Source organism: Rattus rattus, chromosome 7, assembly GCF_011064425.1.
Source record: "Rattus rattus isolate New Zealand chromosome 7, Rrattus_CSIRO_v1, whole genome shotgun sequence".
Taxonomy (NCBI): domain Eukaryota; kingdom Metazoa; phylum Chordata; class Mammalia; order Rodentia; family Muridae; genus Rattus; species Rattus rattus.
In genome coordinates, this window is record NC_046160.1 from 18562425 (window position 1) to 18581547 (window position 19123).

The 19123-nt window shown below is 38.2% G+C and overlaps 1 protein-coding gene across 3 annotated transcripts in view; it reads right to left on the reverse strand.

Annotated features, from left to right (window-relative positions):
- Birc6 (baculoviral IAP repeat containing 6) overlaps positions 1-19123 on the reverse strand; it is a 191750-nt gene that overhangs the window by 18158 nt on the left and 154469 nt on the right. For all 3 annotated transcript variants that reach the window (XM_032908919.1, XM_032908918.1, XM_032908920.1), the window contains exon 65: positions 14230-14443. In XM_032908919.1, coding sequence (XP_032764810.1) covers positions 14230-14443 — 214 coding nt within the window. The remainder of the gene's footprint in view (positions 1-14229; positions 14444-19123) is intronic.

The window sequence follows — 19123 nt, forward strand, 5'->3', positions numbered from 1 at the left end:
TTTCTTTTTCTTCTATTGTAACTCCTAACACTTAAAATTAACTAGTGTTTAGATCTTCAAAGTAACTTATCCTTGTTAATTCAGTAGAGGTTTCAAAACAAACAAATAATAAAAAATGTATGAAATCTTTCGAAGGCGTAATCTAAACTGGATGGCATTTTTTTGCATAAATACCTACCAACAAAAAGACTTTACCGTTATATTAAAATATTTCACACACAGTAGGCGTGAAGCCACAGAGAATCTTTGTTGTTTTGAGTCAGAGTTTCTCTGTGTAGCATTGGGTGTCCTAAAACTCACTTTGTAGACCAGGCTGGCCTCAAACTCAAAAAAAAAGAATCACCCGCTTCTGCCTCCCTAGTGCTGGGATTAAAGATGTGTACCAATAGGCCTGGCTGAGAATAAATTTTTAAAATTAGAATGTTGAAGAATGTAACAATATAATATGCCATGTACAGATAAAAATGAACCTTATTAAAAGACAATCCTGCTCAAAAGCAATTCCTTTCTTAACTATGGGGAGACAATAAGTAGTAAACTAAGAAGCCACTCTCACAGTGCGCAGAAGCAAATGAATACAGCACGGAGCATGAGCTCTGAACTTGGTTCCAATGTGTCAAAACTGCCACATGTAACAGTAGTAAAGGTTTCTACTACCCCTAACCTGGAAAGGTGACCCAATTAAAAAGTACAATGTGTCACTGGATCACTGTTCTTTTTATTTCCTCATCTGTATGACGTCAAGGAAAACAAATGGCTACTTTCCTTTGTCACCCTGCAAACAACCTACCATATGTTGGAACTGTACAACACTTCAGTATCAGTCTCAATGTATGTACATGTACATGAACACATCTGTGTTTGCCTATATGCAGAGAATAGGCAAGGGTTTAAAGCTGAAATAACAGATACTTATGCTTCTAGAGTAAAGCAAAGACATGGTGTCTTGTAATTCTGAAGTGAAATTTAGCTTAGAGCTCAACAGTGATACTGGCCATTTCTTAATGATGAAATGACTCCTGTGGAAAAGCTTCAATAGGCTGCCAACCGTAGCTATCTGAAGTCATAACCAACTTGAATGGTAAGGGTCAAGAACAGCAGAAAGGTCCTTTACAACAACTTGATTTACTTGGACGTTCCCTTCCCGATCACAAGTGATTACCATTAAGCTTACATAGAGAACGACTAGGACACAGGATAATACTAAGGAAGCGGGAAGATATTTGAAAAAAGCATTTGTTTGTAACTGAAAATTTTTTCAGATGATTCCTGAAGCCTTATTAAGCACTTAGAAAAGATTTCAAGCTAATGCATTTCACCAAGAAAGAAGATATGAAAGTAAAGCTCATTTTTCTCCAGAAATACACATTCTTTTTGAGAAAAAAAAAAATCCTTCAATGTGGAGTGTGAACTACATCGATGCGATTAAGTGCTTTATTGTATTTACCAGCCTGACATGAAGGTTATAATAGGGAAACCATTAATTTTTAATTCCTACTTCTTAGTATAAATACTGATTTCTAAATTGCAATTTTTAAAGGAAGATTACTGATAGGCTATTTTAAAAGTATTAGCAGGATAGTAAGTTTTATGTTTTTTAAAAGCAGTTCAAGAATCTAGAAATTTAAGAAAACAAATACCAAGTTCATAAAAACAATTATTTCACATTGAAGATAATGGTAGAATCATCACAAAGGTGTATTTTAGACTTTTAAATAGGTTATCAAAGACTTTTTACTTGGATAGTTGCTTCATCAAAAACTTATATTAAAAAAAAAAACAACCTTCCAAATGATAGGATTTTCAAACAGAGGAAGGATAAGCGCTACCTGCCTATCAGTGATCGCAGCCACTCACTGTCCTATAGAAGTTGCAGGTTACTGTCAACCCATTAAGTAGGCCCAGCTCATGAAAAAAGGCCATACCTTAGCTCACATCCTGAAGTCTGTGTGAAAAGCTATTTGAGTTCAAGGCACCTAGCTGGAAGTAGGTCTCTGAGACTGACAATGGATCCAACATGGTAAGAGCAATCAGCGACGGCCGCTACCATGGCATCCGCTGCTTTGTGCATACGTTGAATCTGGTTGTGATCACTGCCCTGAAGAAATACGAGGAAGCAACTGAAGTTTCTACTATTACAAAAAATTATCTGTACACATTTGCCTCTACGCTGTGGATTCCAACTAGATAGCTAATAAAGTAAGGTTTGGCTCCATGGAGAAAATCTCAACTAGGATGTGAGCAAAATGGTCAAATCTGTCTCCAAACAAAAAGATTTAAAAAACAGAAACAAAACAAAACAAAACCTTCTAGGGCCAGTAAGACGGCTTGGTTGGTAAAGGAACTGGCTTGTGCCTGCTAACCTGAGCTGTAGTCAATGGGGACCCACACTGTGGAAGGGAAAGTCCAGCTGACTGCACGTTTACCGTGGCACATGCACACCCACGAACAAACACAAAATAAACAAAAAGTGTTACGTAATATTAAAAACCCCAGACTTCAACAGCATTGTATTAATGGCCTTTACTAACACTACTGCCAAATTAAGTCAGATATTACTCTAAATATACTATCTTTGTAATTCAGAAATGGAACACAACGTCAAACAGCTATTTTCTTGATAGTGCAAAATGGGAAAATCTGTTTAATCTCCTAAAGCTGAAATGTGAAATAGTTGAAATAAGCATTTAAAAAGCACAGCCATATGAAAGGTTTCTTGAAAGGTACAGAACTACTGGAAACTAGCGCCTGCACTTATCCACGAAACATAACTATGCTGTACGCCTTCCCTTAAATGGAAAGCCCTCTGCCAACAATTACAGTTTCAAACAAATTAAGATTAAAAGTAAGTAAGGGGTTCTTTTGGTAAATAAGATTTTGTTTTTAATTTATTTTAAAATTGTTGGCTTCAAGGCCTCCAGAAAGCATCAAAGTAATTGGTAAAACATGCCCACAAGTGAGGCAAGGACCTCTGTGAGATATGTCCCATGATTAATTTAAAATCTAGGTTTAAACAGTACTTCTTTTTAATGTTTACTTAAACTCTCTCTAATTTAAAGTGCCAGCTTAATTTTTAATGGTTCATATGAATGTGGGAGAGGGGCGAGCTTCCACGACAAGGAAGCATGAAACACACAGGCACAAGGCCTTGCTTGGTTTCTATACTCAGTTATAGTCTCTTTTAGCTTCACGATATCAGGTCCTGAAAATCAGACACAGTAACAGTACTGTCTGTGACTGCCACAAATAACACCTCACTAGGTTACCAGGGGACAACTCAACTTAACCAAAAAGAAATACTAGGGTTGGGGATTTAGTTCTGGGTTTAGTCCTCAGCTGGGGTTGGGAGGCTATGGAGACAAACACTAACTAAAAAGGCTGTCAGAACCGGGTAGATCTCTGTGAGTTCTAGGCCAGCCTGGTCTAGAAACAATGACACCATGTTTAAAGAGAACTGAACCTGCTTAAAGTCATTTTAAAAAAGACTGTCTAGAGATGTGGCTTTGTCAAATGCTTTTTGGTTAAGGGACCAGGACTTTCAGGTTATATGCTTAAGAGGCAGAGGCACAAGAAGAGAAACTAGGACTGCTTTCTCAGTAGAAACCTAACTCAGTAGAAGGCAGGGAATAGGAAAGCTCTGAACTTTTACAAGGTCAATGCAAGTCAAGAGAGCTTAAAATAAGAGAATCAGATTTTTTCTTTGTCAGAGAGTAGGTCAAATAATTGATTTTTTAAAGAACATAGGGTACTTCTAACAGAATTTTGTTTAAGTGTGATGGATTTCTTTTCACTAGGAAGACCCTGTGAAATTGCTAAGAAAAGAGGAAACTAAGAATGCTTATTTGAGGGTTGCCAAAGAAAAGTTTTACATTCAGAATATCTTACACTGAATGTCACGTGTGCTCTGTTCTTATGGCAATTAAGCCAAATTTTGAACAGCAGTAAGTCTGTCTCTCAAACTTTTGGTAAAGCTATGAAATCCTGAATGCTGTAGAATGTATGACTATTTGGCTACAAGAACACAACAGTTAATACCTGAACAGAGACAAAACAATCCATTTCCTCCTGCCTCTGAACAAGCGATGAAAGGTTCTCATTCAAAACAAAGGGATCCAGGATATCTCCATAGTATAGGCATTGTGTAGGTAACCGTTACACTAGCCACTTATTTTTTTCACTCAATTGGAAACAGTATGTATGCAAAAGCACAGTGTATCACATCATCTCCCTACAAGTTCTTTTATTAAAGGGACAGGATATCTTCTTTTGGAGGGTGATGATAAGATGGCAGAACCCATCACTATGCTGACCATGCTGACTTTGAACTTGCAAACCTCATAACTCAGCCTCCCAAGTACCTAGGAGAAATGCATCGCTTCATCCAGCTCTTTTGTTATACATCTTCATTTATTTTGTGAGTACTTTGTGTACATGTATGTGGAACATATTTATGCCTGGTACCCACAGAGGTCAGAGGAGGGTGTCAAATTGACTAGAACTAGAGTTATAGATGGTTGTGAGGTACCGGGTGTGTGCTAGGAACTAAATCTGAGTGCTCTGTAAGAGCAATAAATATTCATCCATCCATCTGTCTGTCTGCCCATCCATCCATCCACCCACCCACCCACCCACCCATCCATCCATCCATCCATCCATCCATCCATCCATCCATCCAGCTTTTGTTTGTTTGTTTGTTTGTTTGTTTGTTTTGAGACAAGGTTTTTCTGTGTAACTCTGGCTGTTCTAGAACTCACTCTGTAGATCAGGGTGGCCTCAAAACTGAGAGATCCACCTGCCACTGCCTTTTGAGTGCTGAGAATAAAGGTATGAGCCACCACCACCAAGTGCAATAAATGTTCTTAACCATTGTGCTAGCTCTCCAGCCCTGAAATATTGTCCTAAAAATATGGTTTAGTATTCTGCTAATTATGATACAAATAGGATGCAAATCTATTGAAATATATTGCCCCATCATAGTTCTAATTTATAAATTCTTCAGGGAATGAAAATGAGTATAGCAGAAAATAACAGAAATCTATAAAATCAAAATTATTTTATATGCTGCCAAAGATTATCAACAGATACAAACTTTTCAGATTTTTTATCTTATTTATTGTATATGTTTGTGCATATGCTGTAATTGTGAGGGAAGTCACATACATGGAGTCACTTTACCAGCCCAGGAGACGTTCTAAAAATTAATTCTTGGGTTTCTCTTCAGATTTCATAGATCTTATTTCTTTTTAAAACTATAAATGTTATTTTAAAGTCATTATGCACCTTTAAATTATTTTTATACACTACAAATATCTGGCCCAAACACAGTGCACTGTACTATCGCCATTCTGCACTGTTCTGATAACAAACGTCTGTGGAGGCTATGCTTAAGACGCTAAGTGAGTGGGCTGGAGAGAAGGTTCAGTGGTTGAGAGCACTGACTGCTCTTCCAGAGGACCTGAGTTCAATTCCCAGCAACCACATGGTAGCTTACAACCATCTGTAATGGGATCTGATGCTCTTTTCTGGTATGTATGAAGGCAGCTACAGTGTACTCAAAATAAATAAACAAATCTTTAAAAAAAAATCTCAGTGAGTACACTGGTGGCAATCTCAGGAGTGCACAACTGTGACTGTAGCAATGCACGTCACAACTCACATGGGCTTTCCTCCTGGTTTATAAAACATGGCATGCTGAGTATCAAAGGCCCTGGCAGCTCTGACAGCCTCAAAGAAACAAGCCACTCACTGTGCCTACTTACAAGTTACTGCTTCAAATGCAACATAACCTGTTATTTTGTACACTGATTTTATTTTGCAACCTATGTTCTTAAGGACTAAGCCATGCCTCCAGCCTCTATTTTGTCAGAGATAAAAGAACTAATGTAATAAGTTTGATTTAAAAACATAAGCATTTTACATAAATGTTTATTACTGAAGTAGAAATACTTAGGCATATTTTTAAGTTAAAATGGAAGAGCAGCCAATGTTTTTAACCACTGACCCATCTCTGTAGCACAAATTCTAGGTTTAATCAGTTAATAAGTTACAGATTTCCATTTAACCAAACAATCATGGAAGAGTCATTTCAGCTCAAACCTAGCCATTATACAAGTCTGAAACCCAATGACCAATACATTATTTGGTTTGGCGGTCCATGGATATAGAAGCATCTAGACTGGGCTATTCACCTTATAAGCCTTTCTTTGCTTATACTATTTTCTGGTAATATTTTTGTACCTCATGGTAATCAGGAGATGCTGAACTAAATCCTAGCTTTGTTACCTTAAAAAGGAAAGTGTGTGTGTTGGGGGGGGGGAGGGGATATCTTGCTACGAAGCCCTGGTAATTCTTGATCTTAACTTGTAAAAAAAGACCATCCTACACCATTCCCAAACGCTATCTATTAATTTAAGCACTCACAGGTTCATTCTGTGTCAAGTATATTTTTCTGTCTACTAGACAAAACAAGTATGAGATAAAACAACAGATATCTAAGTGATTGTATTTATTTTTTGCTTGTCTCATTCTGCAGCCCTACTCCCCCGGAACTTCTGTGATTATCCTGCCTGTCTCAAAAGTGCTGGGATTACATATATAGGTCACCACACCCATGTTTAAGCAACTTTAAAACTGTAAATCTTGTATAAGAAATTAAGGCTGATCCACGCACAGTGTCAAATGCCCTTAATTCCAAGGTCAGTTTGGTTTACGTGGCAAGTTCCAGGTGGGTCAGAGCTCCATATAACACTGCCTTTAAGGCCACACCAGTAGTTTCTACTTGTATTATATGATACGTGCAATGCTATACTAGAACTCACCCCCAGGAAGGAAGCCTGGCTTGTTCTAAAGAAACTAACAAGCATGGGGCGGAAGCAGACATGTAACCAAAATTAATTTGAACTGGCAAGACAAAAAGCACCAGTTAACAATTATGGAAATTCATATTCACAAAATTCTGGTTCCGATCCCTTATGATCAGTATGAAACTCAGTATAGTGGCCCTGGACTTGTGTAATAAACGTGTAATCTCAGGTTTAACATGACCACTCAAACCTGATATCAATCTTTGCTATTCTCTACCCCCTTTAGAAGACTTCTCCAAATTTCTCTACTTAAACTCTGAAAAAACCCTGTACAAATAATTTTGTTAGTGGGAGTAGATATTTGAAATGCACTATTGTGGTATAGCTCTCCTTACCTCCAAACTTGAGAATATTACCAATGACCCAGTAGCCATGACAACTAATTGAGCAGTGTATTATGTAGTAGTATAGCCATTATTCCCTCTGGTTTCCCAAACTCCCAGTTGTAAGAAATCCTGGGAGATGCAAGAGTATATTGGAAATGTGAAGTTAACTTATAGGGGAATATCATAATGTCGTTTCTAGGAAGTTGTTATCCATCATGAGGTGGTCCTTTGTCTTGGCATCACCCTTACTCCTTAAACACTGCCTCACCCATGCTCTGTAAAGAAATTCAATAAACTCATTGGCTTCCTCCCAAAGTGTCCCTTAGAAATATTTAAAAGAGCCATTCCATATTTTTTTTTTTTTTGCAAATTACATTAATCCCTATTGGGGGAGTACTCTGAAATAAAAACAGCTATGGAACAATAAGAAAGACATGGCATAAGAAGGTGCTATAACTAGACAGCAGGCAAAGCCAGCACCTTGGGAATCACCACGAATAAGGAACAAAAATTCAAAAGGGTAAATAGATGTCTTTTAAAATGCAAGCCATGTCATACAATTCTTAAGGTATGAATAGAAGCACAAAATAATTCTAAAATGTAGCTGTATAAAATAATTCTAAACTATAGCTGTATAAAATAATTCTAAACTGTAGCTGTATTAAACATGCAATCGAAGCTGTGTCATTGTTAACTTTCTCTACTTTCAGTCAGCACAGAGGAAGGAAACAGGGAAACAGAATAAGGTAGCTAACAGATATCTTCCTTCTCTTATCCTTAAACTTTTTTAGCTTCTATTTGTAAAATGCTTCTACATTCTATAGGAGAGAAAGCTTATTAGTGTATCCTAAAGGAGGAAGAATATGGGTGGTGCTGGCTGTGGGCACATCTTGAATCTCAGCATTAGAGGGACAAGGCTCTCTCTTGCCTTGGATCTACAAAGTGAGTTCAAGATCTTGTCTCAACCAAACAAAGCAAGACTATGAATGGCAGTAAGATGTATTAAATTAATCACAGAGAGAAAGCTCCACTAAAGCAAAGTTACACACACACACACACACACACACACACACACACACACACACAGAGACAGAGAGAGAGAGAGAGACACAGAGAGAGACAGAGAGAGAGAGAGAGAGAGAGAGAGAGAGAGAGAGAGAGAGAGAGAGAGATCCACTAAAGGAACATTGTTGGTAAAGTCTGAAGTAATTCTTTAGTTTACTAATTCTCCCCATTTAAAATATTAAGCAACAGCATCAGAGACTATTTCTGTGCATTTCCATTTTATTTTCACTTTTCCCACGTTCACGCAACGTGTCATTTTGCTTCTTTCTCAACATCTCTTTGCCTTCTCTTAGTCTTGTACAACAATTTCCTTTGTGACTGAAACATTCTCTCCCACAAAAAAGCTCCTTAAGTGGGAATATAAATAATAAATAGTTCCAGGAAGTCCCTGAAACTGACCAGATTTACTAGGCACCTGCCAGTGTAAGCAATAAAAGCTGAGAATTCCTACAAGAGGAGAGGAGCTGAGTGCAAAGAAGACTCAGATAAGCCAAACTCCAAGACTGAGGTCAGAAGCTAACTGAAAGAGGTTTAGAACAACTGAGGCATCTGAGAAAGATACCCTCCAACACACTGAGCTGCCTGCAGGTGGTGTGTGCCAGGTTTTCTAGATTTTGTGAGCTGTCACCCATGCAGGGGTAGGCTTTGGTGATGCAGCTATCTTTGAGTTATTCCTGCTCTGTAAGTAACTCTTCATCCATATTCCTGTAAGTAACCCCAGTAAAACTCATAGTTTAGTGCTGGAGAGATGACTCAGTAGTTAAGAGAACAGCACGCACATTGCAGCTCACAACTGTTGGTTAATTCCAGTTCCAGGATCTGGCACCCTCACACAGACATACATGCAGGCAGAACACTAATGTACACTAAAAAAAAAAATCATTTAAAGCTCATGGTTTACCAAGTTGGACTTTGGTGGTGTCTGTAGTTTGCTCTGCTAAGGGCTCCCTATCTGGGGTGAGTAGATGTGAGTGCTACATTTCCCCAAGGGAATGTTTTGTCACATAACAGGCAGCTCTCTTGTTTCACAACTTACACCCACTTTATATACACATAAACATCAAACACTAAAATTCACATGAAGGTAATCAAAGGTTTTGTCTTTCTTTTTTTTTTTTTTTTTTTTACAGTTTTTTTTTTTTTTTATTATTAACTTGAGCATTTCTTATATACATTTCGAGTGTTATTCCCTTTCCCGGTTTCCGGGCAAACATCCCCCTCCCCCCGGTTTTGTCTTTCTTAAGTCTGCTTATTATAATCCTTTCCAATTCCATCTATTTTCCTGCAAACTTCACAGCTTTGCTTCAGAGCTGAATTGAATTTCATTGTGTGTATACACACACTACATTTCCATTAGCCATTTATTTACCTGGTTCAATTTTCCGGCTATTAGGAATAATGCAGCAATATACATATATGTGCAAACACCTCTGTAGGAAGATATATATTCCCTGAGGTCTATGCCTAGAGTGGCACAGCTGGGTCATATGGTAGTTCTACTTTTATTTATGGAAGAACCTCCATATGGATTCCCAAAATAACATTATCACTTTCACCAGGAGTGGATAAGGGTTCTTCTGTCTCCACATCTTCACTAGAATTTGCTGCTTTCTTTTTCTTTTTTACAGACATGGTTTCTCTATGTAGCCTTGGATGTCCTAAAACGCACTCTGTAAACCAGGCTAGCTTTGAACTCAAGAAATCTACCTGACTATGCCTACAAATGCTGGGATTAAAGGCATGTGCTACCACCGCCTGGCTAGCCATTTGTCTGCCTGGCTAGCCATTTGTCTGCCTGGCTAGCCATTTGTTCTCTTGAGACACTATTTCAACAGCAGTAGGATAGCATCTCAAAAGTTGTTTGCATTTCCATGTTGGCTAAGGAAGACGAACACTTATAAGGACATATTGGCCATTTGTGTTTTTTCACTTTTTTAGTAAACATCTTCAGAAGGGTCAAAAATACAGCAATGAAAAACATGCCAAGGAATATCAGGAACTGCAGACAGGATGAAGGCTTACCTGCAAATTATGGCAATTTTTAGTGTTCAAACCATCATATGATTTGTTTATGACTGGGGTTAAAAGAATCTTAACCTGCATTAGAGTTTACCAAACTACACACCACAAGAAAAAAGATGAAATTCATTCAACAATTGTGAACTTACTAAAAATAAACAATTATACCACACTTTACTATACGAAACAGTACTTCAACCTTTTAAAAACCAACTGATGTTTCAGAGTTCTTGTATCTAGAAATAAATACAGATCCACTTTATTAATTCCCACTGTTTTACATCCATGAACACACTTTTATTTAAACAAACCTCTTTTTAAAAACAATGAGAGTGTGTGGCTAGAGAGACGGCTCAGTAAGAAAACGTCTGTTCCTGCAGGGGGACTGGACTTGGTTCCCAGCACCCATTTGGCAGTTAAGTCATTTATTAACTGCAGTTTCAGGGGAGTCTGAGACCATCTTCTGGCATCTTGTAGGCACTACACACATGAGTCAAACACTCCAGTCACATAAAATAAAAATAAATAAATTGGCTCAAAAAATTATGAACTCTTCTTTGAGAATATGGGTTAACAGATTTCTAGAAGAAATAAACTATTTTATTCAGATTAGTGCTAGAAGTGCTACTGGATAAGACAAACTTGACGTAGCAGCATGGGGAAGATTCTTCTTATCAGTAGCTTCTAGTCTTGACAAAAAACTTCCACTAGGAAATTTATCTTCAGTTTTCATAAGGAAAATTGTCTGACTGATCTGATTAGTCACTAAAACCCATTCTCATATGAGCACACTTTGAGATCTAGGTATATTCCAAAATAATAATATAATATCAGAGAGCTTCAGAAAGTAAGATTTTTTTTTAAACTTTCTAGCTGTTGCACAAGTTACTACACTTACCTGAACTTGAACGCACACCCCAAAGTTTCCATTCCTGCCTCCTGTATACTCACAGACCTTGACAGCACATCTCAGGTGACAGGGCTATCAGGCCTGGAGCTCTTGGATGAAGTAGTAGGACTCTTTTCATAGACTTTCTACCTGGGTCATCAGTGTTCATGGCACTTTGCATGCTGCTGAGGAGGATCCCTAGCAAACTTACTATTCTATACATTGTTTGGTTTGAATGCATGTATGTACACCACATGTATGCCTGTGTAAGTCAGAAGAGGGCATCCAGTTCCCTAGAACTGCAGTTACATATGTCTGTGAGCCTTCATGTGGGTGGCAGGAACTGAACCTGGGTCCTTTACAAGAGTATCAAGTGCTCTTAGCTGCTGAGCCATCTCTCCAGTCCCATGACTGCTTTTGAAGTCAAGTGTCTTGAACATGAAACATATTTCTACTGAGGAACTAATTCTGTATTGAGCACACAATGGAACAGCGAGAGTGCTACTGAGAACAGACTTCTCAGTTACGACTGTCAGGACACAGCTGCTGAGATGGAAGTCTTCCCAGTCTTACTCCACCTCCAATCCACCATTCCACTACATCTGGACACCATCTACTTACAACACAAGTCAGGTTAGATCACTATGGAAACTCTGCTTACATTTTCTTTGATGAGGGCATGCATCAGAGGACAACCTGCACGGGTTGATTCTCTCCTTCCACCATGTGGGCCATCCTAGGAATCAAACTCATGTCTTATCAACAAGTACCTTTCTTTATTTGTTGGACTCACCTTGCCAGCCCTCATCACCACTGTTAAAGGTGAGTGTTCTGTGACCCTTTATCATGTAAAAGAATAGATTTTACGCTCTGTGTGAAATTGAAACTGAACTTGGCCTTCAATCCTGAATGGGAAGTAGGGATGGAACACACTTAGCCTTGACTGCCCGCTCTAACCAGACACCCTTCCCCACAACAGAAACCACTGGGCTCTCAACCGAGCATCATTCACGTTTCTTAGAGCAAACAGCCCAGAAGGGAGAGTTACCAAAATCAGTCACAGCATAGGTCTTTGTGGAGATGAAACAATAAATGAAACAAGCTCTGTGAACAGTCACTGTGGTTTCACATGTATGCTTTGTTATTGTGTCTTAAATCTTGAGAAGAAGGATGTGTTTTCTAGTTGAGTCACTTCTCCAGATAATTAATAGAAAAGAAAAAGTTATTCTATATCTGAAATTAATGTTTCCTAAGAAATAATACATTTTACAAAAAAGTCAAAAATCCATTCAAGTAATTATATATAATACTTGTTGTATGAGAAGGATTAAGAAAAGCAAAAATAGGGGTTGGGGATTTAGCTCAGTGGTAGAGTGCTTGCCTAGCAAGCACAAGGCCCTGGGTTCAGTCCCCAGCTCTGAAAAAAAAAAAGAAAAGAAAAAAAAAAAAAAGAAAAGAAAAATTAAACAAAGATATACTTAACTAACATTCACTACAAAAACTTAATCCCGAATATCTTAGAATTCCTTGTCAGAGGTCCTTTACAGGACCAACCAGGATTATTGCAGAATACAGATAAATATAGTTTAATGGAAGATACTTTTAAATAGTATTTTGAACCCAAAGAGATCGACCTGTCTCTACCTTCCAGAATGTTAGAAACAAAAACATGTAGTACCACCACACTTGGTTCAGATTTTATATTTTTACTGTTTAGTTATAAGCAAATATAGTTACTCCAAATATAAAATAAGGTATAGAAACACAAGGCAGATCCCTAATTTGGTACATAACAGAAACTACATGTTTAGAGTACAGGTGAGAGACACTAAGTACAGTGCGGGGGACAAGATGCTCAATTAAAGACACTCCTTAAACTGGACAATTTAATGTTTCTGGTTCAATGGTGGCAGCACACTATTTTAACAGAACTACACTGTCTTCCGAGACTCCAGTCAAAGACTGGAAATAGAGGGGAGAACAGAACAGAACAGAATAGAACCAACATGACATTATTTTCTTCTCTACAACAGAAATTTAACAGCAAGAATGGACCTTAACAACTTCCTTTCCAAATGAGAAGAATAGCGTGAACCTTCATCTTTAACAACAACAAAAGCAAAAATAAAAAAGTCTCTTTTTGTTGTTGATTTGCTTCAAGTCATCTTTACTTTGGCCTCACACATAGCAATGTGTACCTGTCATGACTCCTGACTGAACCTATAGCATTTTTATCAGCCTCCACAGAGAGGTGTAGCACATTGAGCCAATACAGGAATATGTAAAAAGTTCCTAAACTAGTTATTTGGCAACAACTGAGAGGCATTATTTAAACTGGTAACATCTAAACTGTAAACTCTTCTAAAACAACTGAGTAAAAGGAAATATAGTACTTGGCATCAATGTTATACGTGCTTTTAAAACCAGAACCAGGTCATCTGTAAGGAAAATTGACTCCATAAAAAGGAAAGAAAATTTTCTAGATTATTAGTTCAAAACAGAACTTTGACCAAAATTGAATTAAAAATAATTCTGTTTCATAAGTAATTAGCCTCACTGTAACTCCAACGAATCATGATTTATCTTCTGACTTCTAAGAAAGATTACGACATAAATTACAACCATGTATCTAAATGACAAAAGTAATATATATACACATACTAGATACTAAGATTTTACCAGTTCAGGCTTATATAACCTTCAAAACTGTATTTGCAAAGTAAAATCCGGCATCTTTAGTATGGAGTTAGAAATAAGAATAGGTGTTTCTGACATTGGTGCTGAACATTCTTTAACATTCTTTGGACAGTGGGCATACTGTTGTGCATCTAGTAATACTCATCACCTATACCTATAATATCACTCAAGGGGGTTTCTGATAAGCTGTGTGATAAAGGTACATAGGTATAAGATATAAATGGATACAATTCCTATAGGTTGATATACTGCTTGTGTGTACTAGTATGCTTCTGTGTATGTTTAAAGAGTATGTGTCAAAGAAGAAGAAAGGCTAAAAACTATCAACTGAACTATTTTTCAAATGTTTAAAGGAACAAACATGGTGTACCTTAGGCGGTTGGTGTAGGTATCGACACAGGTCTTCATTTTGGCTAATAATGTACCAACGGAAGTCTGACATTCTGACTGTTCTTCTTCCTCCTCTTCACCATTCTCTGTAGAAAGAGGCAACAACAGCGGCACCATAGATGTACAAGAAGCAATGGCCCGGAGCAATTCTAGCAGAGCTCGATAGAGTGGCACATGTCTTGCCATGTCCAGAACTACACAGAGAAAAGGGAGAAAGTGTGAGTAAGAACGCATGCCACATAAACACCTACAGCAAGACTATGCTGGCCTGCCTGCTGGTGACTGGAGCAGCACACATGCTTATAACACACCATTTCAGGAAAATCAGAAAGATACAGAGTAGGGGGCAGCTATGATACTCCTTACTATCTTGTTACATTATAGACAAAATGATTAAGTAGGCCACTCTGGCAGTACAGCATGAGGACAACTGTATCATTTAAGTTGAAACAATGTAATCTCATAGTATATATATAACAATCACAAGACTACAACTTATTAAAAGTTTTTCAACAAATGAACATTAAATATACTATTAACATATTTTAAAATATACTATATTTTTAATTACTATCTACAGGTCAAATGAAATTTTTCTTAATACACAAAGTACTAAAAAATAGAATTTTTCTAAGTTGTAAAATTTAGTGGCCCATGCCAGCTGGAATTCACTTCTCTGGTTCATGTGAGGTAACTTTTTTCTAACATCATTTATTGAATATCCATTCTTCAGTTTTAGAAAAGTGATGCTAGTCAACCTGAGATCAGCAGTGATAAAAACAAAAAGCTCCTAACCTTGTAATTCTACATGAAGAAAAATCATTCACAATATTTTGAGACACTGGTAAGTATTCTAACTCTTATGCAGAAAATTAAAACCACAACAGAGTACTGAGGGAATAGAAATTAGATGGAGAATTGTTCAGTGTCTTCACAGGGCATGGACATGGGAGGATGAGGTATTATCATTTAGAATCCTAGTCTTTCTATGGCAATTACTATAGGGGGAAGGGGCTGGATCATGTCAGTTCTGATGGGATGAGGCTTAGTTCTGAGGATAGTTCATAGTTAATTTCCAGGTCAGGGAAGATTGGGTTCCTTGAGATGACTCAGTGGGTAAAGGTGCTTGCTGATACAAGCCTGATGACCCAAGTTCGATATCCCAAACTGATACATATGTGAAAGGGGAGAAATCTACTCCATAAAGCTATCCTCTGACCTCCATACACATACTATGGTATGAACGTATACAAGGATATAACCCCTCCCCGAGGGGGGGGGGAGGCAGGCAGGCGGACAGACAGACAGATAGACAGACACAGAGGCAGAGACCATTAATGGAGAGTGGGATGTAACGGTATATTCTAGCTCTGTATATCAAGGCAGGAGACTGGGTATTCAAAGTCATCCTCAATCTACACGGTGAGCTCAAGGTCAGCTAGGTAGGGTACAGGACACACTGCTGTTTATAGGAGGGGGAAAGAGCCATCATTTTACACCCTCTAGTGACGATAAGTATAAAAGTTTGATTGCCACTTTGCTTATCTGAAAATTTGTCCTCTATCCCAAACATATGTACAATGTCTCCCACTTTTGAAAACTGAGTCTGTATTTGGGAAACAGAATTCACAGTGGCTGTGGATCTGAATACTGGGGATGAAAGGCTTATGCAGGAATGGGAGTGGGAGAATGAGAAGAGAAAGGAATATATAGCGGGCTAATAAAAACTAAAGATGTATAAGAAAACCCTTATGGAAACACACTACTTTGTAAGCTATTTTAAAAAATACAACAATAATAATGGTAATAATAGTAATAGTGATAATAATGAGTTTAAAGGGCAAAATTTGAACATAGTACACTACATGGGTGAACAATGCTTCACCCAGAAGATATACATTATTAAATGAAAAACTAGTGGCAGGCTTAGAATACATCTTTACAGGGTTGGGGATTTAGCTCAGTGGTAAAGCGCTTGCCTAGCAAGCGCAAGGCCCTGGGTTCAGTCCCCAGCTCCGAGAAAAAGAAAAAAAAGAAAAAAATAAAGAAATACATCTTTACAAGTTACTGGTCAGAGTAACCCCCACAAAAACAAAGGCTATTTTCTTGGTTGACCATCATAGCTAATGCTGAAGAAACAACCAACTTTAGTTGTATGACATACAGAAATCAATATGGAACTGATCTGAAAAATTCCTTCCAGGTAGCTAGCTTTCAAAGTGCCAAAGGTACTATGAAGTTTAATGGGGAAGAAAAGCAGTGGACCCTAACCTGCCAGACAAGGCATGCCTATGGATTCAATAGTGGCATATGGCTATGGGGATAACCAACTAGCTTTTAGTTGGACTTGAGGACTGCTCCACAGGGGAGAATCTGTGGTGGGTTCTGTAAAGTTGGTCAAAATCTAGGAATGGCCCTGGGGGTTGAAAGGGATCTGCTACTGTTATTTTGCTAACTAAATACATTATCAAACTATCTTATAAAGAATTGTGTTCCTATCCACAGATTAGCACCGCTATCAATCTTGGTCAGAGAAGTTTCCTTTTGTAGTGGGCAGCAGTCAATGTGAACATTCACCACTCGCCAAAGTGGTAGGAATCAGGATTGTTCTAAATGGGACCTCCTTACTAACTCTCCTGAGGTCTAGAGAACACCATGAAAGGGACAGAAGAAAGACTGTAAGAGGCAGAGATGGGGAGGAGACTCGTGAGCTGTGGGCACTGTACTAAGAGTCCACAACAGTTAACAGTGACCTGCACGAGCTAGTCACTCAATACTCCTGCACTTATGTGAGAGGGGCTGATGAGACTTTACCCCTGGTGAAGCGCTATTGGCAATTATTGGCTCCTGGGGAGAGGAATTCATTTTTCTTTGGGTGTGTAACTTCTATTTTTCTTGTATTCTCTTTCCAAGCCCATAACACGACTCTAGTCAGGATAAAAGAATCTCCCAAAGTGGAAAATCTTGGAGAAACTAAGCAGTTCTCTTGGCAAGTGTAATAATCATGACAAACAAAAGCATTCACAGACATCACAAGACAATGAGGAAATGTGATGACTATACACAACGGGCTACCCTAGACTGGATACACAATGGGCTACCCTAGACTGGATACACAATGGGCTACCCTAGACTGGATACACAACGGGCTACCCTAGACTGGATACACAATGGGCTACCCTAGACTGGATACCAACACAGAAACCAGGCATGAAAACAAAATGATGACACAGAGGTAGTCTATGGTATCCACTGAGCTAATGCTAAATTGCTCACTTTGATAACTGGCTATAGCAATGAAAGATGTAGCATTCCTAGGAAGACGGCTGGTAATACTGAACTGCCTGGAAGAGCCTCCCAAGTGTTCTAGGAACCTAACATTACTATACAGTTAAAGACAAAACAAACCCTACTGTAGTAAAACCTAGCTCTGCTCACAACTTAATTCCCCAATCTCCTACTACACTTCACTGTCTGTGATATGCATATCTCCCAAGGTCAGCATGGATGGTTACACATTCTGCTGTCCCAGAATGAAGGAAGCTAAGGCAGAAGGACTGAGTCTAAGAGCGGCTGGCCTACAGAGTGAGATCCTAGTAAAAAAAATATATTTTTTTTCTTTCCTTTTTTCGGAGCTGGGGACCGAACCCAGGGCCTTGCGCTTGCTAGGCAAGCGTTCTACCACTGAGCTAAATAAATCCCCAACCCCAGTAAAAAAATATTTAAAAAATCTTAACAAAAGTTCAACCTCACAAGTGGATGTCATACATTTCTCTAAAGATTTTCACATGATATTAGCCCATACTCTGGCCCCTGGGGGGAGACTCCCTTTGCAGTTTCCTGACCATAAACACAAATACCTTAGAATAACCCTAATTTCTCTTTTATCTCTAAAATGTTTTGAAACAGCACTAAAAGGTAAAGGCTTTCTAATACTTTAAGGGTTGTTAGCATGCCCCACTAAGTGAATACCAAGTATTTTAATGTGCCATACAACTTACTATATTACTTTTTGGAGGAGGGGATACAAAGTATTGTTTTTCAAAATTTAAGTATACCTAAATTCTTAAACATTTCTAAAAATTACACTGTACCTCCATCTGCTGGCAAACGTGCTAACTACAGGCTTAAGTTACCTGATGGTTAAAACGATGATTCTGGCCAACAGATTTTTGACATTGTATACTGTGTAGGTTAACATGAACACATACTTCATACAAGATTCTTCTAAGTAATTTCTAGCAAAAATAACCACTTTTTCTCTTCATTAGACTTTTTATCATTCCTTCTTCTAAATATGTTACTATTTACTATGCTCAGTATTATAATTCAACAAATACATACAACATATGGTGATAAAAATAGATGATTCAGGTAAATCTCAGTGAGTTCAAGGACATCCTGGGCTACAGAGCTAGTTCTAGGATAGCCAGGACTTTGTGTGTGCGTACACACACACACACACACACACACACACACACACACACACACACACACACACACACACACTAGCATAATCATTATTATACCCCAAGTGAAAAGAACCACAAGAGAGATTACAACATCAAACTTAATAGTGGCTACCCCTAACAATATGATCTCAGCTGTTCTTCTGATACAAGGCTAATACTAAGACTATATAAAGAACTGATAAATTAAATACCAAAAAGTCAAAAAAGACAAATGAACTGAACCAATACTTTCAAACAGGAAGCCAAAGTGGCCAGCATTACTGATTAGCCATCAAGGAAGTACAAACCAAAAGTACCCTGAAACAGAATCAAAAGACCACAAAGGGAGAAGGAGTAATGGATACAGCACTGAAAACCTGAGCTGGATATGTGGGACCTACATGGTGGGAAGAACTGAATCCT